General features: G+C 38.2%; 5 protein-coding genes across 8 annotated transcripts; 4 read left to right on the top strand and 1 right to left on the bottom strand.

Annotated features, from left to right (window-relative positions):
* Window positions 1-20: 20 nt before the first annotated feature.
* Window positions 21-8,496, top strand: LOC137127810 (WD repeat-containing protein 82-like). 3 transcript variants are annotated; one of them, XM_067505241.1, is made up of 17 exons: window positions 21-493; window positions 745-845; window positions 974-1,040; window positions 1,690-1,789; window positions 2,038-2,154; window positions 2,280-2,435; window positions 2,538-2,607; window positions 2,695-2,837; window positions 5,652-5,825; window positions 6,279-6,374; window positions 6,462-6,566; window positions 6,671-6,685; window positions 6,779-6,820; window positions 6,954-7,079; window positions 7,266-7,416; window positions 7,950-8,071; window positions 8,251-8,496. In XM_067505241.1, the coding sequence occupies exons 1-17, from the start codon at window positions 333-335 to the stop codon at window positions 8,416-8,418; spliced, it is 1,914 nt and encodes a 637-aa protein (XP_067361342.1). In that variant the 5' UTR covers window positions 21-332; the 3' UTR covers window positions 8,419-8,496. The 3 variants fall into 3 exon arrangements, with proteins under 3 accessions (XP_067361342.1, XP_067361341.1, XP_067361340.1); XM_067505239.1 differs by lacking the exons at window positions 21-493; window positions 745-845; window positions 974-1,040; ... (3 more) ...; window positions 2,538-2,607; window positions 2,695-2,837 and adding exons at window positions 2,959-4,742; window positions 5,480-5,557 and having other exon boundaries at window positions 5,647-5,825; XM_067505240.1 differs by lacking the exons at window positions 5,652-5,825; window positions 6,279-6,374; window positions 6,462-6,566; ... (4 more) ...; window positions 7,950-8,071; window positions 8,251-8,496 and adding an exon at window positions 2,927-3,260 and having other exon boundaries at window positions 32-493.
* Window positions 8,497-9,792: 1,296 nt separating this feature from the next.
* Window positions 9,793-14,085, top strand: LOC137127811 (cytokine-inducible SH2-containing protein-like). Of its 2 annotated transcripts, none has more exons than XM_067505243.1 (3): window positions 9,793-11,192; window positions 11,700-11,856; window positions 12,079-14,085. In XM_067505243.1, exons 2-3 carry the CDS (start codon window positions 11,718-11,720, stop codon window positions 12,582-12,584), a joined length of 645 nt encoding a protein of 214 aa, XP_067361344.1. In that variant the 5' UTR covers window positions 9,793-11,192; window positions 11,700-11,717; the 3' UTR covers window positions 12,585-14,085. The 2 variants fall into 2 exon arrangements, with proteins under 2 accessions (XP_067361344.1, XP_067361343.1); XM_067505242.1 differs by having other exon boundaries at window positions 9,801-11,314; window positions 12,079-14,083.
* An 815-nt stretch (window positions 14,086-14,900) lies between these two features.
* LOC137127722 (transforming protein RhoA) lies at window positions 14,901-18,161 on the top strand. The gene is made up of 5 exons (XM_067505071.1): window positions 14,901-15,046; window positions 16,003-16,160; window positions 16,503-16,623; window positions 17,116-17,246; window positions 17,349-18,161. Exons 2-5 carry the CDS (start codon window positions 16,005-16,007, stop codon window positions 17,520-17,522), a joined length of 582 nt encoding a protein of 193 aa, XP_067361172.1. The 5' UTR covers window positions 14,901-15,046; window positions 16,003-16,004; the 3' UTR covers window positions 17,523-18,161.
* A 1,147-nt stretch (window positions 18,162-19,308) lies between these two features.
* LOC137127721 (transmembrane protein 43) lies at window positions 19,309-23,424 on the bottom strand. The gene is made up of 12 exons (XM_067505070.1): window positions 23,300-23,424; window positions 22,243-22,383; window positions 21,981-22,115; window positions 21,140-21,234; window positions 20,999-21,048; window positions 20,840-20,909; window positions 20,672-20,742; window positions 20,446-20,573; window positions 20,258-20,332; window positions 20,047-20,148; window positions 19,806-19,923; window positions 19,309-19,718 (listed from the first exon to the last, which is right to left on the bottom strand). The coding sequence occupies exons 1-12, from the start codon at window positions 23,417-23,419 to the stop codon at window positions 19,516-19,518; spliced, it is 1,308 nt and encodes a 435-aa protein (XP_067361171.1). The 5' UTR covers window positions 23,420-23,424; the 3' UTR covers window positions 19,309-19,515.
* Window positions 23,425-24,486: 1,062 nt separating this feature from the next.
* zgc:112334 (uncharacterized protein LOC619199 homolog) lies at window positions 24,487-27,698 on the top strand. Its single transcript, XM_067504238.1, has 10 exons — window positions 24,487-24,528; window positions 25,271-25,378; window positions 25,477-25,798; window positions 25,892-26,090; window positions 26,196-26,327; window positions 26,506-26,605; window positions 26,692-26,863; window positions 27,061-27,205; window positions 27,317-27,371; window positions 27,476-27,698. The coding sequence occupies exons 1-10, from the start codon at window positions 24,487-24,489 to the stop codon at window positions 27,617-27,619; spliced, it is 1,419 nt and encodes a 472-aa protein (XP_067360339.1). The 3' UTR covers window positions 27,620-27,698.
* Window positions 27,699-27,998: the final 300 nt, after the last annotated feature.

Raw genomic sequence — 27,998 nt, 5'->3', positions numbered from 1 at the left:
ACGACTTCCTGTGGGATTACGTAATTTCCTTTACTGGCAGCAGTAATGCTGTTTTTTAAGCTTGTTTACGCCATTGATTACAATGGAGATGATAAAACCCCGGTCTCCTGGTGGATAATTCAAAACTAACCGAGTGCATCGTATATCAAGGTTGAGCAGTGTTGTAGTAGATTTCTTTGGTTATATAGACAATGTAAGCATTAATTTGTCCCCAGGGTTCTAGGAGAAGGGTTTTTTGCTCTACCAGAAAAAGAGAAATGATTCGCAGACTTCCTTAAGTCCACATTTTGGTTACACACTCTGTTTGATTCAGAAAAAAAACAACAGCAGCCATGAAGATCACAGACAGCGTGTTACGGAGTTTCAGAGTTGCCAGGACGTATCGGGAAAATTCACAGAAAGTCAACTGTGTGGACTTCAGCCCAAATGGTGAAAATGCAATATCAAGCAGCGACGACGACTGTATTGTGTTATATGACATCCGGGAGGGAAAGTACGTAACAGTTATCAATAGTAAAACTTATAGTACCTTTGTAATTAAAGAACTTTATTAAGGAAGTGAAATTTGTTTGTACTTATTAATTAAATAGATGCAGACAGGCCACTGCTTGAATATTTGTTAGTGATGCATGTTCGTTTTGTTAGTTTTCATTTATTGCACATATTATAAATGGGAGTGCGGAATTATACATGTGCATAAGAGATCAAACAGCTGACGGGTTTTTGTATTGTGTCCATTTTCAGACCCAAACGGACTCTGTTCAGCAAGAAGTATGGAGCAGACCTCATCCGCTACACCCAAGGGGACACACAGACAGTGGTGTACAGCTCTAACAAACTAGATGGTAATAATTCTGAGAGTTTGCACCAACCACCAATTTGGAATATAGACTTTGAATACATTTGCTCTGTTCAGTTTTCAAAACTAAAACATGTTTGTTTGTTTTCTTTTTTGTTTGTTTTTGTCTGGTAGATACCATTCGATACCTCTCACTCACTGACAACAAGTATATCCGGTATTTTCCAGGTCACACTGCAAGGTTAGTGAATGTGAGCACCTGGACTGTTGTGAATCCTAAGGAAAAATAGAAACAAACTATTATGTACACAAAGAGGTGGTTTATTTTCACTCACTAAAGATAATGTATGAGAATAAGTTATACACATCATTCGCTAGGTAGAGAAACACCATCAGGAGAGCTGCATCTGTGTTTGTGTACTTTTGACAGCAGGGCATATTAGTCTTTCAATCAATATCCAAAAATGCATGTTGTAATTGAGTAAATTTGTCAAATTACAAATCTATGGTATACTACATCAATTATCTATATCTAATACAAACATGCTAAATAAATCTAAGGAAAGGTAATAAACAACACATGCCACATACAAAACATTGCCACTACACTAAGGTATTACACAGTAAGCATTGCACAAATGTATAATATTTTGCAGTTTTTGGTTCAGATATTGTATTAGGGAAAAAAAAGAGTTCATGAATCTGTTAGGGTGTGTTTGCATTTTTATGGAACCTTCTGTACAAGGGCAGCTGTTCAAGGTCTTTAGTTAGCAAGTCTTCCATGAACTTTCATGAACTTCACATTGTCTCATTTGGTCTTTTACTTTATTTAAGTTGATTGTTCACTATAGAATAGTTAATGTTAGTTTATTTTGGATGTTCTTTCCTAGGGTTATTGCTCTCTCTATGTCACCAGTGGATAATATGTTTATCTCAGGCTCACTGGATAAGACAATTCGGATCTGGGACCTGCGTGCTCCAAACTGTCAAGTGAGTTTTCTATGACCAGGTTGGAAAATCACAAACACATAAGCGTCCGTCCTGTGACAACTAGATTTCTTCAGACCTGTTGCACTTGAATCTCCCCTCTCATATTTAAAATGTGTATCAACATACAGTAACTAAAATACAATATTGAAAATCAAATGTTATGCTGTATTTAAATACTAATTGGTAGGGGGGCACTAACATGAAAAAGGTATTATGGCTAATATGTTTGTTTTTGGTTTGTGTTTCAGGGTTTGACAAATCCACTGGGAAAACCTGTTTGTTCCTTTGATCCCGATGGACTGATATTTGCTGCAGGAGTTGAATCACAGGCCATTAAATTATATGACCTCCGTGCCTTTGACAAGGTAAAATATAAATTCAGTGTGTTAATGGTTTGTGTTTTTGCTCAAATAAATAAAATGAGGATGTGACAATATAACGTTGCTGTTACGTTGGTATTTTCTAATATGTCAAATATTTCTGTCAAAAGGGTCCATTTGCCTCCTTTGAGACAAGGTTTAGTCGTGTCTGTGACTGGACTGGACTCAAGTTCAGTAACGATGGGAAACAGATTCTAATCTCTACAAATGGAGGGATGATTCGTGTTCTTAATGCTTTCGATGGATCCGTGTTGCACACATTTTCTGTAAGAAATCTTCAGTACATTGCTACTACTGACTTATCTGATTCTGTATTAGTGAGATTCGATTAATTAGTTTAAGTTGGCTATATCTTTGCTCACTCTAAGGGCTACAACAACAGTAGAGGCATATCCCTTGAGGCCTGCTTCACTCCTGACTCACAGTTTGTTATGATTGGTGAGCTAAAGACCCTCAGCTCTATCTATGAGTCTCTGCCTTTGAGATCTCTGTTGTGACGGTGTTAAAGTCTGTCTTGCTGTGCAGGCTCAGAGGATGGGAGAGTCCATGTCTGGAGCACTGAGAGCGGGATGAAGGTGGCTGTGATGGACGGGAAACACCCAGGACCCATCAACACACTGCAGTTTAATCCCAGATACATGACGTTCGCCAGCGCCTGCACCAACATGGTGAGATGATGAGACGCACTACACCAACCGCTGCCGGGCAAACTGCTATGAGCAGATCACTCATTGTTACTTTGTTCTTCTCTCGACAGACATTTTGGCTCCCGTGTGTTGATGAGTTTTGAGAGATGTTGCCAAAGTGAGTCCTCATATCACATAATGCCATCATGCAGTGGTGTGGAATACCTCAATGTGTTGGACTGCCAGAACGTCATTGTGTCTTGGTATTTGTGTTCCATTTTTAACAACAGTGTTTTTAAAGCTCAGTGCAGCTGGGACAGAACCAGATCACTGTAAACTGTTTTTAAACATTGTTACACATTTAACTCAATTAATGTTTTCACCCCCCTTGACATTTAAATGTACATTAATCTTATTAATCATAACGTGTTGTTTAAATATTTTATAATAAACTGTGAAGCATGAGTTATAGTTTATCAATTTTTTTGCTATTCTTATTTTCATCATTACTTCTCTAAATCTTGACATGCAGTGCTAAGGCTGCATTAATTATAAATCAGACAGTTTTGTTTGATCAATCCTTTATTTTTTCCCAACACCAAAATCCAAAAATGTTCAGTTGTACTTTTTCATTTTTTTAGTATCAAGTGGGTGGTTTTAACCAGCAGTAAATGACCACACAACACAATAATGACCCTCACATGAGCTCACTAACAGTAGAAGTTTACTCAGTAAGTGAAACACAAATGCATGCGAGAAAAACACAGGCAGCTTTAAAATCATTTTGATTAATGTGTGCTGGGTTTTTTTGTTGTTGTTCACATAAAGTGTGTCTTCCTGAAATAGAGGAGGGGATGGGGGCTCTTTTGAATAATGTATAGATGCTTGGGTTGTGTACTCACCACTGAGTAAATAATGAATGATTCCCATCACAGGTAACCTCACAGGTACACATTTATCTCTCTCACCTCTGAGTGTGTGCCTGTCCACAACAGGTGTGTGGAGGATGAGAGACATAAGTTGTATTGGTTTAAGAAATTGATTCTTACCAGTGTAACCCATACTATACTGTACTATTGTGTGTGCTATATCAGTGACTTTGTGAGAGTTTTTGTTTTTGTCATAGACCTGTGATAGATCTGTGTGTATTGACCATTCAGGAGCCAGCTTACACTTACAGATGAATAGTTTTTGTATCCTGTCATAGAAAACTTTCTTTTCTCATATTTTATCAGCTGTGGGTGTTAAATAAGGCACCTGCCCCATTTTAACCTTTTCATACATTTTTATTGGCAGCCTTGTCGGCCTATATGCACAAAATGTACTGAACACAACATACCTGAAACCCCCTGTTTACGGTCCAGGCAGCAATGTTAAAATGAGCGATCAGATTCTTGGTTGGTGTCACATTTCTTTGACCAGGTGGCTGGAATTTGAGATCACACTGATGCTTCGGCCTGAACTGATTGGCCAGTCATTGCGAACAAGTGATAAAATGTCATTACGTGTGACACACTGGCAGCAATTGAAAACACTGCACTGATATCATTAGCAGAGGATTTTTACACAGGTCGGTTTGTCCCTCACACGCAGGACAGTGTTTGACCTGGGAGAAGCACCCCTACCCAAGACTTTTTAAAGTTTTCGACATCGATACGCAAAGAGCTTTAGATCATTGCTTAGGGTGGCATATCCACTGACAGGCAGGTTATTACTCATCAGCCACAGTTCCGCAGATTGTATTTCAAGTGTTTGGAGTCACCGTCGACAGGTTTGTGTCACTGGTGTGTGTGGGTCAATTTGTCTTCCATCAGTGAAGAGGCAGCTTGCCTGCTGTGCAAGAAGACTGAGGACACAGAGACCCAGACCTAGTCATTCTCACATGAGAGGAGTGTAAAGCTGTGAAGGCTGAATGCCAAAAGATGTCACACCAAACAGGAATAAACGGTAAGTTCAGCAATTTCCTAATTGGAAGTTTTTAGTCTTGTTGTTTCCTTGTTTGTGTTTTAGCAGTGTTATTGCAAATAATTTCTCCCACATAGATATTGTCTGTCATTTTATGTTGTCCTCCAAAAAAGTTTTTAGGATCATCCAGAAGTGGTTGCTTTGTTTCTACTTCATTTATTGTTCTGTATATAACTAGTTGTGGACTACACGGAAGCTGCATATCTATGCCTGTTTTACTGATGGACAGTTAACATTCTATTTTTTTTACTATTATTGTTATAACCCTAGTCTTCAAATTTATAGATATTTTTGAATAATTGCTACACATATAGTTTGTCATGGCATTTGGTAATCTGAGTGTAGGGGGACAGGTTCGCGGAAGCATACGTCTCTCACCTTTCTTACTTGATCTTACATCATTTATGAGACCGCTGTGTTTGGTAACCATGGTGACAGACCAGGAGTCTAACAAATATCCTATTTTCAATACCAAATTATTTGTCGTGGGCTTGAAAACTGAGGAGTGCTGAAATTGATTTATCCATCAAACTCAAATTTCAGTGTCAGTGTTTCTTACATTTATCCCATGTCTGAGGTGATAGCATGAATTCCTGGCAGTGAATCAAATTTTGTACCTGAAGTGGAGTCTCAGGTTCTTGCTTAGCCAACTCTGTCTCACTTGCTGTCAGCCCCTATCCTCAGTTCTGTCTTGTCTACCCTATATCTGGTTACCTTAGCAACATCTGAGCTGAAAGAGTTTCTGGCCCGAGCAAGGGGAGGTGCCGTGAGAATAATGAAGATTGTCATCAGAAATGGTAAACATGACTCGTTTTGACATAGGTAATCTGCCAGGCAACTTGTACCTAACACTTGGAAGAGTTTGTTAATATTTGTTTGCCTGCAGAAGAGTTGGTGCTAGATTCCTGCAGAGAGCCTGTACAGAGCTGGGACAAAGACTACGACCAGTTCCTGCTTCCTCTGCTCATAGCTCAGGAGCCATGCTACATCCTCTACCGTCTAGACTCCCAGAATGCACAGGGTTATGAGTGGGTCTTCATCGCTTGGTCACCCGACCAATCACCAGTATGTGTGGAGTTAGTTTCATGTGCAGTCAAAAATAAAGTATAGACAGGTACAGGTTTACAGTGTGATTAATGCTACTGAGCAATGTTTCTTTCTTTAAATGGTTCATTTAAACAAGTGGTTTCACTGCATTACAAATCACCTCTATGTGCATTTCCCAAAAACAAAAGGTATAACAATGCTTAGGATGCAGGTCTTAAGAATGCTTAGGACCTTTCCTCATATGTGGGTTTTGTAGATGCTTCGACGAAGGCCTCATACTAAACTGTCTAATAAAATTCACCCGTTTATTGGTGGCACATAAATATGAGTCAATCATTTAGAAATGACAGAGTCTACACTTAACAAATTCTAAAACTTAAAACTAAAAGTGAGAACTGCAATAATAAAAAGGTACTAAAAACTCCTTAATAACCTGGATTGAAGCTTGTTATGTCTTGTCTGTTTTGCCAGGTGAGGCAGAAGATGATGTATGCAGCGACACGTGCCACTCTAAAGAAAGAGTTTGGAGGAGGCCACATCAGAGACGAAATGTTTGGCACAGTTGAGGTTAGTGAATATCTTTGCTTGGGCAATGAGTGAATATTTTGCTATTGGTGATGGGGTGCTATTCCGTTGGTGTCCCCCTGTTTACAGGAGGAGTTGTGCTTCCAGGGGTACCTGCGACACATATCCTCTCAATCTTCTCCAGCTCCACTCACAGCAGCCGAGCAGGAATTACAAAGAATTAAAGTCACAGAGGTAGTGTTTAACAAATATAGTCAGTATGAATCAGATATGTGCCACATAATGGTTTATTTATATTATGTGTACTCATCTTGTATGCTTCCACTTTTTTCATGCAGGATAAAGTTGTATGGGTATGTAGGTTTCAGTCATAATATTAATTCAAGTGTTTGTCCATGAAGAAGACAGAGGAGGTCATACTAAAAAACTGTGTCTCATTTCCACAGGATGAACGCAGACAGATCGGAACTCCAACTGCACGAGCAAAGGTTTGTTCAGTCCTCTACACACACATCCGTTACACTCACTGCCTTTAATTTGTTTTATATATGAATGTGTGTGAGTGTGTGTGTGTGTCTTGTGTGTGAATTTTTCTGAGGTTTCTGGGTTTCAATCCTGAAGGTTACAATGGAGTTTGGCTTAGACAAAAGGGCACAGACTCTTCAGGGTCTTTCATTTCCATTACAAGAAGAGGCCAAACGAGCTCTGCAGCAACTCAAGCAGAGACGCATCAATTACATACAGCTGGTGAGCCCTTCACTGCTATTCCTGCAGTGTGCTTCATGTAACATCCTGTAAACAATAACAAGCTGTAAGGATCTGCTGTATTTGTGGAACACACAATGTGTCAGTGTTTGCCAGTAACATACAGAGAAAATTGCAGTGTATAACTTGACCACTGACAAAAGCTTGTTTTTGTGTGTTGTGTCGCAGAGGCTCGATGTAGAGAAAGAGACCATTGAGTTGGTTCACACCAAACCTACAGTAACCTGTGAGCTTCCCTACAGGATTCCCACAGATTCGCCCAGATATCACTTCTTTATCTTTAAACACTCCCATCAGGGCCAGCAGCAGGAGGCACTGGGTCAGTGCGGTCTCACTGTGTGTATGTGTGTGTGAGAGCGCAGTGTTGAGATAATGCTGGGATGGAAATACACAACAGCTCTTAAATTATCTGAAATCATATAGAACTCTAAATTTCTATAGTTGTACAGTATTTGTGTATGTGATTTTAATAGAATTGGTTATATCAAATGCATATTAGAATTTAAATAAAGTAATTTACACTTTAGGAGTAAACACATACATTTGAACTAAACTGCATGTGGCTGTTCTGCTTAGAACACCCACATGCACACTAACTGTTTACAAAGGATCCACATAGACATAATTATAGATTGACACTAATGTTCCATATTTGCATGGTTTGTAAAGATACACATATTTGATTCATGTTCAGTGATATTAGCTCAGGATGCTCAAGTGGTTGTAGCTGAATCACTTGAAGTGGGTTTCTATGTTGTCACCCAACCAGAAGAAACAGCAGAAACAAAATGTAAATTTAAAAACTGACTCAGTGAAGTAGCTGCTGATCTAATGATTTCATGTTTGTTTCAGTGTTCATATATTCAATGCCTGGGTACACCTGCAGTATCAAAGAGAGGATGTTGTACTCCAGCTGTAAGAACAGGTTACTGGATGAGGTGGAGAGAGACTACCAGCTGGAAGTCACCAAAAAGGTACAGGCCACCAAAATCATCATCCTATAAAGTGACAGCACAACACTCACATGTTTCTGTTTTATACACATCAGGAGTTGTCTCTAAAAAGATTAGGAGTATAGATTAGCATTGTTTTTATTGATGATGATATTGCAAACAGCCGTGAATCTTCTGTGTATGTGTTCGTATGTACACAGATGGAGATAGACAGTGGCGATGGCCTGACAGAAGACTTTCTGTATGAGGAGGTCCACCCAATGGAGCACACATTAAAGCAGGCCTTTGCCAAGCCCCGTGGGCCAGGAGGGAAAAGGGGCAACAAACGCCTCATCAAGGGTGCAGGGGAGAATGGGGAAGAAAGTTAGACACTGTATACACACACACACACACACACACACACACACACACACACACACACACACACACACACACACATGTACACAAGTAACCAGACTAAATATCTATGACTTACCTTGTTATTCTACTGTTCCACCTCTATCTATTCCTTCTTTATATGTACTTCAAGACATACAACTGACACTCCAAATAAGAGAGGGATTGTATGGTTTTAAAAGGAATAGTTTGACATTTAATAATTGTCCCCTTTCTTAGTGTGTGTTGACGAGATGAGATGAGTGATGCCACTATCATGTCTACACAATATATATGACCCAGTAGCTAGCAGCCTCAGATTAACATTAGGACAGGAAACTGGAGGAAACAGCGTGGCTCTGTCATGAATTAATAAAACCCACCTTCTAGGTACTTCTAAAGCTAGCTGCTTAAGATGTTGTTGTTTTTTTAAATTAACTGACAAGTTTTATTTTGTGAGTGGGTATGTGCCTTATGCCGGGCTCTTTGTTGGATAAGAGCAGTGATTTACAGGTGACTTTTCAGGCCAACATGGGAAATACAGGATAGGTGGATGTAAAGGGTTAACATGTTTCTTATAACTATAGTTATAATTGTTTGTAATTACATTTGCCAATTACTTTCAAAGGTGAAGGCAATAGTTCCCATCTGAGTTGCCTTCCTAGTCTCCTTTCCAGATTAGGGAATTAGTTGCTTTTTTGATCACAAAAAATCTAAACAGGATGAGTGGGAAATAGCTGTGAAATGTCTCTTTCAGGGTGGATTATCCCTTATACTGCCCAGGTAAAGGCCTATCCCATGCCCATGGTTTACTTTACCACATGTAAATTAATTGACATTAATTAGTTGGCTCCTTCAGTCATAAAATCCATGTTTGACTACACTCCTACAATAAAATATTTTCTTTACTTTCTTTTGTTAGTGTTCTTTTCTCCCACTCTGACTCCATGTGTGTGTGTAGTATCTTATAGTCATGCAGGCCAGCAGCAGCAGGGATCATGGCTCAGTAGCAGAGGTCAGTTTATTGTGTGTGTTTTCCAGGAAGGCACTCTACTCAGAAGCCTTCAGCTGTGCATTCTGCTGCTTTCATGGCTCACGGGAAAGCCTTTTTTTTTTCTTGGAAACACAGTCAGAGCTGAGTGGCAGTTTTCAAGTAGTTATTATCTCTGTACATGGGAATTGTGTGGTGGATGATAAGCCTTGAGTTTCTGAACACATCCTGACTTCTGATGTAATTAAGATATTTTCCTGGAAAATGAAAAAACCCTTTTCCTGCCACAAAAGTAATTTTCTTTATGATAATATAAAAAGACATAACCACACTGGCTTAAAAGTTTTTTGTTTAGAGCATGCTGGACAGCTTTGTATTGGTAGTATATCAATGAAATGAGTGAATAGATTTTACAATGTTTGGTGTTCTTTGTAGGCAAATATGCTCATAGAGGCAAAATAGACATACAGTTAGAGCTCATGGAGTTGTAATGTAGAAACAATAAAAGCATTAGACAACATAATATTATACATGTAGACCTGACCTGTATAATGGTTGAAAAACAATATTTTTCTAGTGCCTGTCTGATTTTGAATGAAGCATCAAACATATTACTTCAGGCAGTTGTATCAACACGGACAGCATTGACCCCAACTTTAAAGGAAGTAACATCGGTCTTCAAAACAAAGGGTTGGAAACTGTCAGTGAAGAAAGAAGAAGTAGTGATGGAGTAACAACAAAATTACATATAAAACATAAGGCATCTAATATTGCACAAAACTAAAGCTGTAAACTGAACTTGCAGACACTTTGTTTTTGGAGACCCAATATCCTCAATGCCAGTATTACAGTAAATTGTATGTATAGGTGTTAGAGGTACCAGCCATGAAACACTGAAATAATAAAACATATTTAAAAGCCAGCTAATTAATAAGCAATTTTTGTAGCAAACTGTCCCTTTTATACTTGTTTTTAATTTTAGTGTGTAATTTCAGCTAAAGGTCCGCACTGTGATGTAGTCCTCACAGCTAGAAGGTCCCCAGTTTAAATCCACCTGCTGGCTGAGGCCTTTCTGTGTGGAGTTCACATGTTCTCCCTGTGCTTACATAGACATGCTTGTTAAGTTAATTGTTGGCTCTACATTTCTCTAGGTGTGAATGTGAGTGTGAATGGTTGTCTGTCTGTGTATGTCTCTCTGTGTTGTGCCTGGCATAAACTGGAGACCTGAGACCCGTCCAGTGTGTACACCATGTCTCAACCAATGATAGTGGTGGTTAAAGATGATGGGTGGATGGAGGGGAATTTTTACCAAAGCCTTTTAACCTTATGATCAATGACATTACATAAGTGTCATTGATTATATAATGAGTTTCTACATCAAAATATGTGTTGATCAAGATTTTGCTCATGAAGAGGATTTTGCCAGATAGGCATAAACCTGGGGGTACAGTATTTTCTGTTTTTCAGCAAAATTATTCAATCCACCCTGTCTTGTACAGCAAGATGTTGAGCATTCCTTCATAAAGCTTCCACTAGTTACTGCGTTTTATTTTGAAATCCCTACAGGAAGTGCTGTGTCGGCAGGCGTGTATATCTCCGCAGGCGCTGAAACATAAAACCTTTCTTGGAAATGGATTCCGGGAACATCCGTCCAAACTGAACTGAGCTGTTTTTCTGTACAGCAGTTTACTGAATAAAAAGAGCACACACTCCGCTTCAGTCCCTCGGTGTTATAACAGACTGTCGGTGAACACACGGAAGGTTTCTCTGATCTTTGTAAGGAATGTTGATTTTAATTCATTATATTTAATTATTTACTGCGAGAGTTTGCTGGAATATGCCCCATTTCATCTGGTTTTCGAACTGGTTGCAATACTTATGATTCTGATTGATATAAGGTAAGTTTATTTCAAACGTAGACTGGTAGTTAGAGACATTTATAAGTTATTTTTAAGTTTACGCACAGTGTTTGATAATAAAAACAATAGTCTATTAGTTTTATTTTATTTGTGGAGTGCATCTACTGTGCGTGTGCATATGCACCAATATTTATTAACGAATATTATAGTTTCGTTCAAGTTTTGTAATCTATTTTTTGATTGTTACCAATGAGCATTTGGATACAATAATAGTCATGTATTAAATAAAATTGTTCATCTACAACATAAAGTCCTGATATTTTTTGCTACTTACTTTCCCTCAAGAGTGTTGGGGCACATGTTATTTATTTATTTTTTTAATGTTTGGTAGCTCACAATTAAAAGTTTCATTTTACTTTGACAGGTTTGCTGTCAATCCAGCATGGTTGCCCGGGAAGTGACCGTTTTTCATCATGAGGAGCCAGGAGTTTCATGCTGCCCAAATCCCTCTCTTCCACCCTGGGACCCAGCAGAAGACCTTCGCTGCATTACCACTACCTTCCAGTATCTACAGACCTCAGGTACACAAGCATTTCATTGATTAGTACTTCATATTTTACTTTATTTCGCTGTTTGCGAAATAAAAAACCTTTACAAATCTTTTACTCATTTAGATGTTAAAAGACCTATTTGGGGTCACACTTTATGACCACGCATTGTGAAACTTGGACAGTTTGACACATCAAGGTGAATAGATCTTTCAAAATAAAATTAAAAACTAAAAACAATTTGTGTGATTGTAGGCTGGTACTGGGGTTCAATCTCAGCAGGTGAAGCTCGGGAAGCTCTGCTGAACAAGTCTGAAGGCACCTTTTTGGTGCGGGACAGCAGTCACCCTCAGTACATGTTGGCCCTGTCAGTGAAGACCCGCTGTGGACCTACCAGTGTACGAATAGAGTACAGCAGGGGCACCTTCTGGTTGGATTCCATTTCCCCTGGCTTGCCTCACCTACAGTCTTTTCCAGATGTTCTCAGCCTTATGCAACACTACAGTGGCTCTGGCCACATACCAAAGGACCAGGAATCTAATGACATTCACCCCAAAACAAGGCCTGACCCTGTCCAGCACACAACTAAAGACAGTGGAGTCCCTCTAAAACTGATGCACCCCTTGCACAAACCAGAGGCCTTTCCTTCTCTGCAGCATCTGGTGCGCCTCACTATCAACAGACACATGAAATGTCCTGACCAACTGCCACTCCCAAAGTCTCTGCTGCGCTACCTACAGGACTACCCTTTCCACATATGACATGGGTCAAGGTCACTCTCCATGACCACAAATTGTGAAACTGGGAGTTTCACACACCAAGTTGAATATAACACTTTGTTAAACCTCAGTGTAACATCACTGCTAATGAATGAGACGTACTACAGTGACATTTTTATGTCGGTTTCAACCTGTATAAAATATTTGATGGTTTTTACTATTTGTTACATCATTGGTCCCAATTGTTTTTCTTCAAAACATAAACTGTAAAAAAAAAAAAAACACTGTTTGCCTGTTTTTTCCAGCAGAGATAATATTTGAAAGTATTTTTGTCTTAAGATTGATTTTTGCTGGTTTGGAAATCATTGCAAGAGAAACTGAAGTTTATCAAGAGAAATTTTTTTTTGTTTTTTTATTCACTTTTCATGAAATCAATGAACCTAATGAACTCTGTCTGAGCTGAAAGTGAGCTAGCAGCTTTGTTCCCTGCTGGGTGTCTGTTTTATTGGCCATGGTTGAACCCAATCACATTATAGTAGGAATTTAAAACGGGTGAAGGTTTTTCTCAAACATTGGCATGTTTGACTATTATGACCACTATACTGTACATGTTTGCTGTGGGGTCGACAAGTGTGTTAAAAAAAAAATTCTTATAATGACGTAGTTTATATGTCTTCTTTTTGTGCAGAAGTCTCAGAGATCCTCCGTGTGAAGTAATAAAACACATTGTCTTTCAAGAGCATTGTTAGAGTGAACACCAAAAGCTGTTCATGTTGTTAGCTGTCAAAGGACATCTGTTTACAGACTGGCTTTGTTCTCAGAAGATGTTCATACATGCCTGTGGATTTCAGAGAAATAAACATCAGAATTTTTTTTTTTTTCCAAAGTGTTTTCCTTTTCACCGTTGAATGAATGGTGACTTGAATGTACTGTACAGATAAATGTGAGGTATTAGTGTTACTGTTTTCATGGAAATACGCCTGAGTTGTTTTCCACGAGGTGGAACTGAGCCTCTGAGAAAGCCTCTTATCAGGATTAGAGTAAGAGCTGCAGTTATTAATACACTGCTGCAACAGCTGAGAACAGACTGTCTTTGATGTCTGTCTCTGCCTCAAACTGACAGTCTGATAAAAATCTTTACATTTTCATCCCATATTGAAATAATGATTTAAGTTTAAATCATCACGTCAATCACAATGAACGCCGAACAGAGCAGCTGTATGTACATACATACTGAGGCTGTATCTGATGTCTAACAATTTAAATGTATAGGTCTCCCTCCTGTGCGATGCTGGACAATTCAAATACTAAAGTGTAATTAAACACCAAGTTAGTCCTAAAAATTCTAAAGTAAACATTCTACTGTAAGTAGCATGGCTGGATTTGAAATTCTTGCCACAACTTTGAGATACTTTCCATAATTTGTTTTCATGCCACATATGACTTCTGCTCTACATTTCAAAATAAATATTGTAATTTCTACTGGTCTGCAGCTTATACAATATGATGTTTTGTTAAATAAACTAGCCTGATCAGTCAATAAACAAAAATTGCTTATTAATTAGCTGGCTTTTAAATATGTTTTATTATTTTAGTGTTTCATGGCTGGTACCTCTAACACCTATACACTTTACTAGAGTACTGGCATTGAGCATGTTGGGTCTCCAAAAAACAAGAGAAAAGGATTTAAATTAGCTATTTTATTAATAATTTAAGTAATTTTGTGTGCAAATATGGGTAATATTGGATGGTACTACCTTTTCAGGTCTTTCAGGTTTTTCAGGTTTCAAATGCATTTGCATGTCATCCTCATAATTATTTTAATTTATTTAAAAGCAATTTTTTGTTTCAAAACAACCTGACCAAACAAGCATTTTGAATGTGTCATTTGGGTAATTGTGATTTTAATACACTGTCAAATTAATCCATAATTTTAAAACAATATTTATGTGCAGTTCTCTACCAAGGTACTCCACCTCACACTATACATATCTTGATTATATATACCTGATTTTATTTCAGTAATACTTTAAGTGCAGGATTTTCGTTGTAACAGAGTAATTTGACAGTATAGTATTTGTACTTTTACGCAAGTAAAGATAATGGGTATCCTTAATAAGTACACTGTGGATTGGACAATTCATTTGCAGCTCCTCTCATTTACACAATCGATGTGTTCATGTGTAGAATGTTTGTTTTGTATTTATCCTACAATAGTCATAAATAAGACAAAAATACATAAGCATTTATATGTATGTTAATGCAAGCAACATATGAACAACTACAACAACTACTATTAATATAAAAAAAGTATTATCTCTATAAAGTAGAAATGTATGTATTTAGATGTAAGTGTATTGCTATCTGCTCCCCACCCCCTCGATCACTTCCCTCATGTTAATCCTCCAGCAGCAGCAGCAGTAGCGCAGTGAGGGAGCAGCGGCGGAGGCCAACAAAAGCTTTACTTTTGGCATCATTTGGATAGACTTTAACCCAACCAATAGGTGAGAAAACACTATTTTCATGCAGAGTGGAGTTGCAGTTTCTTGCCAGTTTGTTTTATTTGTGGAAACATCGTTAAATATGTCTTGTTAACCTATAATTTGTTCTAGCTAACCAGCCGCTTCGCTCGAATTGACTTCCGCAGGCTAAGCCAAGCCCGTTGGCTAGCTAGTAGCAGTACCGGTTTTTGATTCAAGAGGAAAATGAGGTCCTGTTGAGTAGTTAGAAAAGTACCACTAACATCACGGGGACCCTAAAGGAATTCTATCATAAATACCCCTCATGTATCATGTACAAGTGTTGAATAAAACTATTAAGATTTAAACTCAGCCCACTAGCCACATATGCGGCTATCGTTAGCTGGTTAACTACAGTAGCTAAAAAGCGTCTAGTCCTTTGTAAACAGAGCATCTTCACAGCTAGCTAACCAAGGTAGGTTAGACGGGATCGCACGATTTCCAGTGTAATAACGTACTGATGGAAAGTCTGGACATGTTAACCTTTATGATCGTTTGGACAGTGATGTGGATCAAACGTGTAACAGAATAATTGGTCATGCTTTATGCCAGGGTGGGTCAGAAACACTGGAGCGGAAATGTATCATTGTGGAAGAAGGCTAATACTCCGAGTTGAAGTTTAACGTTAAACCAACTAAAGAGACATGTGGCGTCTGTGTTTTATTTTCATTTGCTATTTTGTATAAAGCCTTCAGTGTAGTGGCTTGACTGTACAGAACCTCAGGGCTGCTGTTTCCGCGGAAAGCTAACGAGTTAGCCTCGGGTATTGGTTTCAGATGGTTTTGGCGTTGTGTCAACACAGCTGAAGGTTATTGGCTGCTCATCGTTTCTCACGATAGTAGTTGCTCAATGCCCGTGTGCAATAAAATGGCGATCCCTCTCACGTTTTGTAAAGTGTTCTCATAGTGTAACCTCTGCGGTTTTCCGCGTCTTGTGTGCAGTTATGGCAGCAATCAGGAAAAAGCTGGTCATAGTGGGAGATGGAGCATGTGGGAAGACCTGTCTGCTCATTGTGTTCAGCAAGGACCAGTTTCCAGAGGTCTATGTGCCAACAGTCTTTGAGAACTACGTCGCCGACATTGAAGTTGATGGCAAACAGGTAGGAGGTTTATTGCTCTTTTTGCATTTTGTAACTTGAAATAGGATGCACGCGAATATATATATTTTTTTGGATGCAAAATGTTTATCTTGATTTTTATTGTTTATTATATTAGTCTTGCAGAGTATATTTGACAAATATGGAATATATTTAACAAAGCATTTATTGGAGTAACTAAAATTAGTTTACTTTGGATAAACTGTCGAATATGGTTCCTTGTGTGAATGAAGAAACAAATCACAAATGGGATCTAAAATTACATATACTACTATACATTATAATCACTTAGATGACGTATAGATTTAAAGCATCCCTAACACGACGTGTCAACTTTTGTGGCAGGTCGAGTTGGCACTCTGGGATACAGCCGGTCAAGAAGATTATGACAGATTGCGTCCTCTTTCTTATCCAGACACTGATGTCATTCTTATGTGTTTCTCCATTGACAGCCCAGATAGTCTTGGTAAGTGATAACAGAGAGCTCTGAGCTCTTAACTTTTTTCTTCATCAAATCTAATGGTGGCATTAAAATTAAACCATGAAAAATAAAAGGTCAAAATTTTAGTGTCATTTTAACTAGTATAGTCTTTATCGTTTCTAATCAGCCATGCACAAGATGGTTACACCAACCCATGTTGAAAAATGAAACCGATTAGAATGCTCTTCCTCTTGTAATCACTTGCTATACCATGTGTGGCTCTTTGCTCACCACTATCCATCTGCACACATCTACCAGTACAGTTATCGTAAGATTAAATGGGTGAGGAATATGTGCTGAATATGCTTAGTTTTCAAGTAATATTCTAGACCACTTTATCTCACCTACATGTACTTCAGCGATGAGACAATGAACAGAAAGTTATTCAGCAGCTATTGCTTTGTGGTTTAAGTAATTACAACATGAATCATGATTTAAGGAATTGTTGTTCTGACTGATTTTTGTACCCTAATCCAGAGAACATCCCTGAGAAGTGGACCCCAGAGGTGAAACACTTCTGTCCCAATGTTCCCATTATATTGGTGGGAAATAAAAAGGACCTGCGCAATGATGAACACACCCGGAGGGAGCTTGCCAAAATGAAGCAGGTAAAAGATTTAGAACAAAACATACATTTACTCCTACTCTGGGTCCTGGATCTCCTGTTAAAAATTTGTGTCCTAATATAGATTTTTATTTTTATTTTTCAGGAACCTGTGAAACCAGAGGATGGACGGGACATGGCTAACAGGATCAGTGCCTTCGGATACATGGAGTGCTCTGCAAAAACAAAGGATGGTGTGAGGGAAGTGTTTGAAATGGCAACCAGGGCTGCACTACAGGCCAGGCGGGGGAAGAAGAGCGGTAAATGTGTCCTACTGTAAGAAGGGGCATACGGACTGCTTTCTTTGGGGAAAAGAAGGAGCATTAGGTCAAACCTACCCCCAACACACCCACAGAAAAGACTGTTCTCCCCAGTTTTTACTAAAGGTGTAATGCTTTTACTTTGTCTTAAGCAAAAATAGTCAGGTTCTGTCAGTATTTGATTTTGAGGTTATGGAAAATACTTTTTTTGTACGTTAACATGAGTAAATTTGCCATAATGAAACCTCTTGTCAACCTGTATTCTGTAATCTAAGAGGTCAGCCAGGGGACCTGTTGTGTCTCACCTGCCAACTACAGTTAAGTGCTTAAGCCCTGCCTGCTGATCTGAGGAATGTTTCCACAGCCAAATAGGGTAAAATACCTGTGCACTGTGAGCCATAGTCCTTTGATTATTTCAGCAAACTGATGCAAACATGAAGTCAAATTTTGTTGATATACAAATCCAATGTGCATTATAATCACATGCACAATATGAGACTGGAAACACATTTTGTTAAAATGGAAACTTAAGTGTTTTGTGTAATAAATAACTTTGTAAGAATCTTGTTTGCATTATGTGGTTGCAATTTACAGTCTAACTAGAAATACTGAATAAAGATTTCAACCAAGGTTCAGGAAAAACCTTTCAAAGGATAAAAGTTCTTCAGCATGCATAGCCAATTTGATTATAGCTGTATGAATTGTATATGCATTTCAGAGTTGGGTTCCAGGTCAGCCACAGTGAGTAGACACACTTTTTTTTTTTTTAGACCATATGGGCATTGTGGATTCATAAATCCAATGGTCTTTTTTCCTCTCCCTACTTATAAGACCTGACAAATACAGGATTTGATGCTGATGTCCCGATTTGAATGTTTAAACATCAATTTATGTTGTTAAAACATTTTAAATAAGATCTCTTAAATGATTTTAATATATACGATGTGTTCAGTGAGGCATTTTACTGTTAAAAAGCAAACTGTCAGTGCTCAGGTGGATAAATTGTATTTCTAAATTATTACAGCTTTTGACATTTCTGTGCATCTACTTTTAGTTATCACATTGAACATATGATATATTAATAAGAAACAACACGTGCTTCTCTGGTACTTAAATAGATGCTGTGTTTTTTATTTTTCTGGAAACAAAGATAAAAAATAATCCCCTTCTGCATCAAAATGTTTTAACTATATTAGAGTCAATTAATATTCACTGTAATTGAACTCATCTATATATTGGTATGGGAGGTGATTTTGTTTTCTGTTTCCTTGATAAGTTAGATTGGTTGCGATTAACTTGTGAGCCTCTGGACTTCTGAGACATCTTGAAATCCCCTGACCAGAAGCAGTTTAGGTTTGGAGCTGATTCACTCAAACTGCCTCATTTCAAACAGCAGATACCCCTTACTTTGGCATCATGGTCTGACAAAAACATTTGCTTTTTAGATTGTGTAGTGGCTAAACTTAATTTCACACACACAGAAGGATCCTGCTCTCAGTTTATAACAGTCTACAACCTCGTTAGTAACACCTTGCTATAACAGTATAACCGTTTTACACAGGAGCCGCTAAATTCTACATTTGAGGAATTTATAAACTTCACTTTTGATGAAACTTTATGGTAAAGCTAATAAACTGCTAACTGAATATAAAAAAAAACACCAATAATTTTAAGCTGCTCATTGTGAGCAGCAGTACATCAAGTGAGAACACGACCACGTGTGACTACATTCCTGGTTAAAGATGGTAAACAAATTCCACTTGTGTGTGACCATGCCAGCAGTGTGTTCAAGGTAAGAAACTGATGCAGAATTTTAAATGTTTAAATATGATGAATGGTGGTTAAAACCTTTAATAGCTAAACACATTTCTTGTAATTAAGTGTCTGTTTAGCCAAAGAAAACAAGTCTTATGGTACGTGCAGCCCTGCTGTGGAAAAACAAGCTGCAGATACTTTCTCACACCTTCAGTGGACAGCGTCAGAAACTGTTATGTTAATTAGCCGTTTGAACAGTCACTCGTTTTTCTTGACTGCAAATCCCGAGCGAGTAAAGAATACCGGTAGCAGAGCGAGTGCTCCCAAGGCTGCTGCCATTAATGGACGGTAAAAAAGCCAGCCTGTTCCAATGGTGATAAGAGTCAGGGAGCAAGAGATGCACAAAGCAAAGATCTTCAATCCCACCGACACCATTTCCCCTAGAATAGGAACCCAGTCCACTGCAGGCACAAAACAGGCAGAGAATATGAATGAGATACATTGGGCTAAATGAAACCCACGTATGGTGCAGCACTGTGTTTGCTTACCCAGCGTGTAGATGATTCGCATGGTCAGCTGAATGCTGATGAACATGAGAGCCCAGCCTGCAGCCCTGAGTCCCCATGTCTTCATTCTGTTGTATTGGTGTTCCTTTGCAAAAACCTCCTGCAAATATACAAAGTAACTGCATTAAATACTATCTGACAAGGAGCACACCATAGATACCAATAATTTAAAATTTCCTCAAAATAATAGTGTTGAACAAAAACAAAAAATATTCACAATGACCTCTGCAGAGAGCTCTTCTAGGTGCAGAAGCTCCAGTTTGTCTCCTGACTTTGTATTAAAGGGCACCAGCTGCTCACCTCTCTGCATGGCCACAACACTGACCTAGAAAACATTTCCAAAATGTTAGTTTTACACCACTTATAGAAACAGTTTCAGTAGTGTACACTTAAAGGTGTAAACTAATTTGTCATCATACATCTGCAGCACTCACAGTTTGAGCTGGGCCAAGATGAGACAATTCACCGCTCAGTCCAGCAAAGGAGAATCTGACACGCACATCCCCAACCTTATCAATAAACCCACACAAACTATAAGTGAGTAAGTGCAAATGGGTGGAATACGTTACACTAAAGATGGAAGTGCCTAATATTTTTGAGACATTCACTTCTTTATTCTCACCTCTGGCCTTTGTGGGTGTTGAGTGTGATAAAAGTAATCGTCGTGAATGGTGAGAAAAGGGTCCAAGTTAAAGGCAGCTAATTCCCTCAGACTCAGGGTCTGGAAGTTATTAATCTGCTCCACCAGACCTGAGGACCAGAAAAAAGCTCAGGTCGTGAATCTCAACAGTTGGGCGAACAGCAGTTGAAGAACCATGTTAAGTGTTTATGTCTCGCTGTTTAGATACCTTTAGACAGAACAAAAGGTCCAATTCTGACTTCAGGAGCCACAACTGTCACAGTCTCAACAGCCATGGCACTGAAACAAAGGGTAAATCACACATAAAGCAAGCACACCCACACCCACACCCAAATGAATCATCAGAATCAGAATCATCTTAGAAGTACTTGAGTACCTTGGGTTTTGGTGACCAATCTCCTTGTCAAAATGACGACTGTTAACCAATTCTGATTTCCACTCCGTGTCTGAAGACAAGGATTAGTGACATGTGAAAAATAATTACACAGCTTTAAACCACAGTCAAGAAGGTCTGTCTCAGTAACAAACCACTTACTGTACGTGTAGGTCGTCTCAGTTTTGGTTTCACCGTTCTCTTTGTAGTCACTAAAATATTCAGACAGTAATAAATGTTCTCCACCCAACATTTTTATACCTGGCTCCATGCTGAATGTTGACACACAAACTACAGTCTTACCTGCTCTGCTGGTACTCTACCCACTGATACATCTCCACCTGCCTCTTCATCTTCACTGCCTGCACCACTACCCTGTAGTTGGGGTCATGCAGGGGCTACACAGACATGTGCACATGTGCACTTAGTAAATCATTTCAGGGCTTTATTGCTCAAATGTAGCAGATTGTGGAACTAGCATCTCTGATATGGGGAGCAGTTCATGGCCTACTCAATGACTGCAAGGCGCCCAGCTCCTGTGGCTGCATAAACAAGCCATAATCATCAACTCTCCATCGCTGTGCTTCAACGTGAATATGTACTTTATCTTCTAATACGCTGTGCATAGTTTTTGCCATACATGATGCTGGGCATTAAGGCCAAACAACTCCACTTTGGTCTCATCAATCTGACCTGGTTTTTAAAAGTTTTGTGTTTTTTTCCAGATGCAGTTTTGCAAACCTCAGTTGTGCTTTTACAGCAGAGCAGTCTTTCTCCTGGCAGCCATTCCAAATAAATCGTACTTTTTCATTCTTCTTCTAATTATGCAGCATAGACTTTAACATTTAACATGTTCAATAAGGCCTGTGTGGTTATTTCTTTTTAGAGTTACTTTTGTTGAGTAAGTAAAAGAAAATACTGAAAAATGTTATATGTTGTTGTTTGTCTCAGGTTGTATTTGCCTGTGAATTTCCCGTTGGGATTAATAAAGTATCAATCTAAATATCTATCTAATACTAAGACCTGTTACAATTAGATGTTTTTACCCAAAATAACATAAATAAAAGAACACGACTGTATGTAAACATCTCATCATGTACTGTGATTCTTAAAAAATATTTTTAAGTAGCAGCTGATTTGATACCTGTGGAGTGTAAAGTTTTGCAGACAGGTGAACTAAGCGGTTGTTGTTCTGTAGGTCAAGGCTTGGGTGAGGTCCCAATGACACAACCAGAGAAAGACCTTCATCAAGGGAATACGCTGTCTGTAGAGTTCGTCCCTGAGCAGACAGTCCCTGTGTTAGTCAGCTCTTAACTGCAGCATAACAACTCTTTAACTCAGAGCGTAACATTCTGTATGTTGATGTGATGCTGCAAATTTTTTTCAAATGGATCAGTGTTTCTTACCTCATTGGTGAAGAGAACATGAATCGAAAGGAAAAACAGTCCCACGCCAACAAGTGTCCCTCCAATGGTTTCACTTAATCGCTCCAGGAATCCAGGATTAGACTTTAAAGATAAACGTTTGTGTTGGTGTGGGCCTGAAAACTTAAAAAAAAAAAAAAAACATAATAAAACAATTGAAGCTTAATGACGGCAAAAAACACAACTTCACATAAATATTAGGTAAGCCATTTTGTGATTTTAACTGGAACACTCAATTAGATTACAGATTTTCAGTCATAGATGAAATTTTCTTTTCATTTTGAACTGCAGATTTAGTTTTTTTTATTAAATTATATCTATCTATATGAAAAACAAGAAAATACACACACACACACACACACACACACACAACAACACACAACATATAGACTAAGCAGTATTGTTCCAGTTTGCAATGCCTAAACTGCGCCCCCTCATAAACCTTTGGGACGGCTGCCACTGAGTTTAAGATGCAAATTTATTTCTGTGCTCAAATATGATTCAAAATAAATTGATGGTGATTTTATGTGTTTTGTGGTCCATTTACAACCATTTTAGTAATAAAAACCAAGAAAAGATAATAGAAATACGTGTTTAGGTGTTTCCGAATTGTGTGTGTGTATTTTGGTGTGTTGACATGCATAAAAAATATTTATGTATTTATTTAACAAACAGATAGGTAAAGAGTTAACTTAATATCAGCCAACAACGGATCCATAGCGAAGACAGGCGTGAACAATCGACACACCTTTTTTGCTCAGTGTGAAATTTACTTCCTAATTCTCATTTTATTGTTTTATAGAATAAAAAGACAAATATCTGTAGGATGCCACTAACAGTGCCTACGAAATCCAAAAACAACATACAGATGTTTGCAGGTGTCAGAGGTTAAATGTAAGCGGAGTGTGAATTTAAACTGGAGCCTTAAATAAAGCTGCAGCTGAGCTAAGATGCTAACGTAGCGATGACGTAAAGTACATACAGCAAACTTGGAGGAGCTAGTATTAATTAAACAAAGTAGTTTAACTGAGCCACTTACTGTCTGTGGTGAAGACATCCCTCTCTGCTGTTTAACTCCACATTCAAAAAGTAAAAACTTGAGGTTAACAAATATGACAACCACCCGGAGCGACAGTGTCGATAACGAGCGCAGGCGCATACGCACTTTTCAAGGAATTATGGGTAATTGAGTTTTTTTTGTAGCACCCAGCTCAGCGCTTGAAGGGTGTTACTACTAGTAACTTGGTGCTGTAACGTTAAATCTATGCTGTTTTTTGATGTTGAAAATGCTTATCCTATGGTGTAATGTAACTAATTACAATTACTTAATTAGTCTACTGCAATTAATTTTGATATCCATTACCTTTATTCTTATGACAATTTTATGAAGATTTAAGAAAAACCTTGTTAAAATTTCGAAATTAGAGCGTAACTCTTTTGGAAATATAAAAATAGATAAACCCTATGATTGCAATTAATATTCTGGGTACATTCACTATTTGAATAAGCACAAGACATACATATCATAAAGTAGTTCCACTTTATGATAAGTTATACTCCACTACCTATTGTAAAAAATGCAACACCACATATATCTGATGGTTTCAGCTACAGAACATGAAATTAGACATGAGATTAGACATGAAAAATAAATTGAACTGGTATTAGAAAATACAGTTTAAGTTAAGATGTTAGGTTACACCAGTTTTTTCCATTTGTCAGAGCTTCCAGCAGGTTTTGTTTGGGACTTTGTCACATTTTTGTAAAAATTTAATTGTTTAAGGCCCACAGGTAAAATTGTCCAATATATTACAAAGAAGCAAAGGATAGAGGGATGTCTATAAATAAATACATATTTGTGTGGCATCACTTAATTCTTTTCTTTTTCAAATATCTAATGTCCCTGAAATTGGAAATCACTGCAATGAATGTAAAGAAGTTTAAACCAGTTACATCTTAACCACCTACATTGCACTTTTACTTTGAATCAAGGACTTTACTGTTGGGATGTATCTCAATCTCTCTCTCTCTACTTACACACACACACAAACACACTTGCATTAACGTTAAGAGGATTATTGAAAAAGAACACAAAGCAATTACTGTCACTTGTCATGATCATACCTGTGTATCTCTCTTTATACACACACACAAATAGACATTACACAAAACTGCAGCAGGCTGTATTCAGGAAAAGAACCGGGACTCAAAGAGGCAGTGAGAAATATGCAGGAATATGATGTTATAGTGCTTGGAACTGGGCTGAAGGTAAGATGTGTTCATAATGCAAAATACATAGTGAAGTGGATGAGGGACATAAGTGACTTTTAGTTCATGATGATGTACTGTAGTACCAATCTGACAGCCTCTTAATGACACAGTAATTTAATTAGTTTACTTTAGTGTTATGTCCCCATAAATAACCAAACTGTTTCTTGTTTTTTTTGGAAAAAGTCTGCAGGGTAATTGTTATTACTTCAAATTGAAAAGTGTTAACAGAGATTTAGAGTTAGCTGCAATCACCAAACATGAGATGAGACTTTGCTCATTACTGTTGGAAATCCATTCAGATATCACTGCAAGTTCAATTTTCTTAGTGGAAATATACAGTTTTAAATTGTATTTATTTATTCAGAGGTAATACAACTAGACATTGCTGCAACTAAGTGACTTCATTGACTGATGTCATTGTTGTAAATAACAACCACAAATTGGTCAAAAATCAAATTGTTCTTCAAAGTCATTTTACATGTATTTAGTACCTAAAAGTACACTGATTCACCAATACTTGATATTGTAAATGATATTAATGTTGTCTGTCTCCCTATTTTTTCACACTTGTACTGATCTTGCAAATGCAAACCTTGCAAAATCTGTTCAATGTTTTAAAAATGGGTTTCAAAAAATGCAATCAATGCTTTTTTCAATCTGCAAATTCGTTTATAGTTTATTGACAATATTTAGTGACAATATTTGACTCACTAATGAGCAGCTCCCCTGTTTCTCTCAGGAATGTATCCTCTCTGGTTTAATATCTCTGAGTGGAAAAAGGGTTCTGCACATTGACAAGAATCCTTACTATGGAGGAACGAGTGCATCCATTTCTCCCCTTGAGGAGGTGTGTTCACACAGCACACACACACACCTCTTGTATTTAAAAATGTGCTACATTAATGAATTGTGGTGTTTTTTATGCTGTATTTCCTGCTTTAACAGCTGTATAGGAAGTTTAAGGTTCCACCTCCTGCTGAATCTATGAGCTGTGGGAAAGAGTGGAATGTTGACCTTATCCCAAAATTTTGTCTTGCCGCTGGTGAGCGTAATGTAGCTCTACTGAAGTGTGATATGCGGAATGCATTTGTTTCCAACATGAGTTTAAATGAGTTCTGTGTGTTCGCATCAGGTCAGTTGGTGAAAATCTTGGTGCACACTGGGGTTACTCGGTACCTGGACTTTAAGGTTGTTGAAGGCAGCTATGTGTACAAAGCAGGAAAAGTGCACAAAGTTCCTGTCACAGAGGAAGACACACATGCTTCAGGTGATGCACAAATATAATAATTTTACATGCACATTTATAGCTATAATTATGAATGTTAAAATAAATAACAATAAATAACAAATAATGTTTTAGATCTGATGGGCATGTTTGACAAGAGAAGGTTCAAAAAGCTGCTGCTCTTTGCTCTGAACTTTGATGTGGGAAACCCCCGTACCTACCAGGATATGGACCCTAACAAAACCACCACACGGGACCTGTTTAGCCGCTTTGACCTGGGACAAGATGTTATAGAATTCACTGCTCACGCCATAGCTTTACACACCAGTGAGAAGTAAGTCACAGGAAATGTTTAAAACCTGAAAACACTAAAACTGATAATCACAGACGGTCAGAACATGCCTGCTCTCGCTCACTATCTCCTGTTGTCCCCTTTTAGTTACCTGGACCAGCCCTGTGTGGAAACCATTAGACGGATCAAACTGTACTCTGAGTCTCTGTCCCGCCACAACAACAGTCCATACCTCTACCCTGTGTATGGGCTGGGAGAACTACCACAGGGATTTGCCAGGTTGTAGTTCTGAACAGTATGCAAAATGTATATATTTTTTTTCAGAACAAAAAACGAAACGTTACATATTTTACCTTCTAAAAAGCTTAACATTTTATTAGATTTAGAAAAACAGATCACCATCAACTAGGTACCCTGACACTGACATGGATTATTATGTAACTTCTGTGTCTTTCAGACTGAGTGCAGATCATGGAGGAACCTTTCTGCTAAATAGAGCAGTGAATGAGATTTTGATGGACAATGGCAAAGTGAAAGCTGTGATATCTGAGGGGAAGGTAGATTAAAAAAAAAGAAAGGTAAAAAAAAGCATCTAGTAGCATTATTGTGCACTCTGTGATTTAGTCATTTCTCTCTTCGACAGCTGTTCTACTGTAAACAGCTAATCTGTGATCCCAGCTACGTTCCCAATCGAGTGAGGAAAGTGGGTCGTGTCATAAGGGTCATCTGCTTATTAAATCATCCAGTTAAAAACACTCATGAGGCCAAGTCCTGTCAAATTATCATCCCTCAAACTCAGCTCACCAGGAAATCAGGTGTTATGTCGGTTATGCCTTCTTCTTCTCACTTGAACCAGTCTTTTTATTAACACCAAGCTATTAAACATGTCACTGTATTTGTGTGTTCTCTTTCACCCAATCTGCAGAATCATTGTCAATAATTGTTTTTGAATTAAAAATTGCAAAATTGAATCACAATGGCTTAAATTCCACCTTCTCTTTGGTCCAAGCAGACATTTACATATCAGTAGTGTCCTACACCCAAAATGTTGCCTCAGATGGGATGTACATTGCCACAGTGAGCACGAACGCAGAAACCAGCAACCCAGAGAAAGAGGTGCAGCCTGGGCTGGAGCTTCTGGAGCCCATCATACAAAAGTTTGTGACACCTTTCATTTTTATCATACTGTTTGAAGATCGTTTTCTATTTGTCATTGCATTTTAAACTGCATTTAATTGATATTGTTTATGTCACCACTTTGACTGTAGATTTGTTTCAGTCAGCAATTTGCTAGCTCCCATTGAAGATGGGAAAAAGAGTCAGGTAATGAAAACAGTCATGTGCAAAAACAGACAGAAAATAAACAGTGCGTACTGTGGATAGTCCAGTTTTGGTGAGATTTTCTTTCTGTCCTCTTACTTAACTAGATATTTGTGTCACGCTCCTATGATGCAACAAACAACTTTGAGGATGAATGTGAAGATCTCAAAGACTTGTACTGCCGGCTCACAGGAGAAGAGCTCTTCGGAGGATCACAAAGGCACCACTCTCACAACTCTGATGATGACTGAGAAACACGTTCCATATTGAGACCAAATCGGGGAGGCCAGAAAGACACAGCTAAAGAGCTGAGGCTGTTATGTAGCATGTGTAGACTAAATTGTGATTTTACTATTTAAATGCTTAATGTGTGCATGTTTTTTTGTTTGTTTTTTTTGCCTCTGGTGTGTTTGTTATGTTATGTTATGTTAAATGCTGTAAAACTGCCAGGTCTTTTGTTAATCCTTATCTATAGAGCTTATGTGCAAGAAGGACAAAGCCACTGAATTATGTCATGTGCTGCACACAGACACATTGTCGCTCGCAGCTCTGCTGGAAGCACATGACAGACAGACAAGTAAAGAGGCTTATCCTAATGTTAAACAGTCACCACCAACACCTCGGGAGAAG

This window comes from Channa argus, chromosome 5 (assembly GCF_033026475.1).
Source record: "Channa argus isolate prfri chromosome 5, Channa argus male v1.0, whole genome shotgun sequence".
NCBI classification, from domain to species: Eukaryota; Metazoa; Chordata; class Actinopteri; order Anabantiformes; family Channidae; genus Channa; species Channa argus.
Note: the sequence above shows the minus strand (reverse complement) of the source record. Positions and strands in the feature narration are given on the sequence as shown.

Coding starts and splice junctions, on each gene's coding strand:
- LOC137127810 (XM_067505241.1), top strand. CDS start 333: ATGAAGATCACAGACAGCGTGTTACGGAGTTTCAGAGTTGCCAGGACG. Junction 1,041..1,689: donor TTTCCAGGTCACACTGCAAG/GTTAGTGAATGT, acceptor GTTCTTTCCTAG/GGTTATTGCTCTCTCTATGT. Junction 5,826..6,278: donor GGTCACCCGACCAATCACCA/GTATGTGTGGAG, acceptor CTGTTTTGCCAG/GTGAGGCAGAAGATGATGTA.
- LOC137127811 (XM_067505243.1), top strand. CDS start 11,718: ATGGTTGCCCGGGAAGTGACCGTTTTTCATCATGAGGAGCCAGGAGTT. Junction 11,857..12,078: donor CCAGTATCTACAGACCTCAG/GTACACAAGCAT, acceptor GTGTGATTGTAG/GCTGGTACTGGGGTTCAATC.
- LOC137127722 (XM_067505071.1), top strand. CDS start 16,005: ATGGCAGCAATCAGGAAAAAGCTGGTCATAGTGGGAGATGGAGCATGT. Junction 16,161..16,502: donor TTGAAGTTGATGGCAAACAG/GTAGGAGGTTTA, acceptor CTTTTGTGGCAG/GTCGAGTTGGCACTCTGGGA. Junction 16,624..17,115: donor TGACAGCCCAGATAGTCTTG/GTAAGTGATAAC, acceptor ACCCTAATCCAG/AGAACATCCCTGAGAAGTGG.
- LOC137127721 (XM_067505070.1), bottom strand. CDS start 23,419: ATGCGCCTGCGCTCGTTATCGACACTGTCGCTCCGGGTGGTTGTCATA. Junction 21,235..21,980: donor CAAAACTTTACACTCCACAG/GTATCAAATCAG, acceptor ATGTCTGTGTAG/CCCCTGCATGACCCCAACTA. Junction 20,574..20,671: donor ACCTTTTGTTCTGTCTAAAG/GTATCTAAACAG, acceptor TCTGGTCCTCAG/GTCTGGTGGAGCAGATTAAT.
- zgc:112334 (XM_067504238.1), top strand. CDS start 24,487: ATGCAGGAATATGATGTTATAGTGCTTGGAACTGGGCTGAAG. Junction 26,328..26,505: donor CTACCACAGGGATTTGCCAG/GTTGTAGTTCTG, acceptor TGTGTCTTTCAG/ACTGAGTGCAGATCATGGAG. Junction 26,606..26,691: donor CTGTGATATCTGAGGGGAAG/GTAGATTAAAAA, acceptor TCTCTTCGACAG/CTGTTCTACTGTAAACAGCT.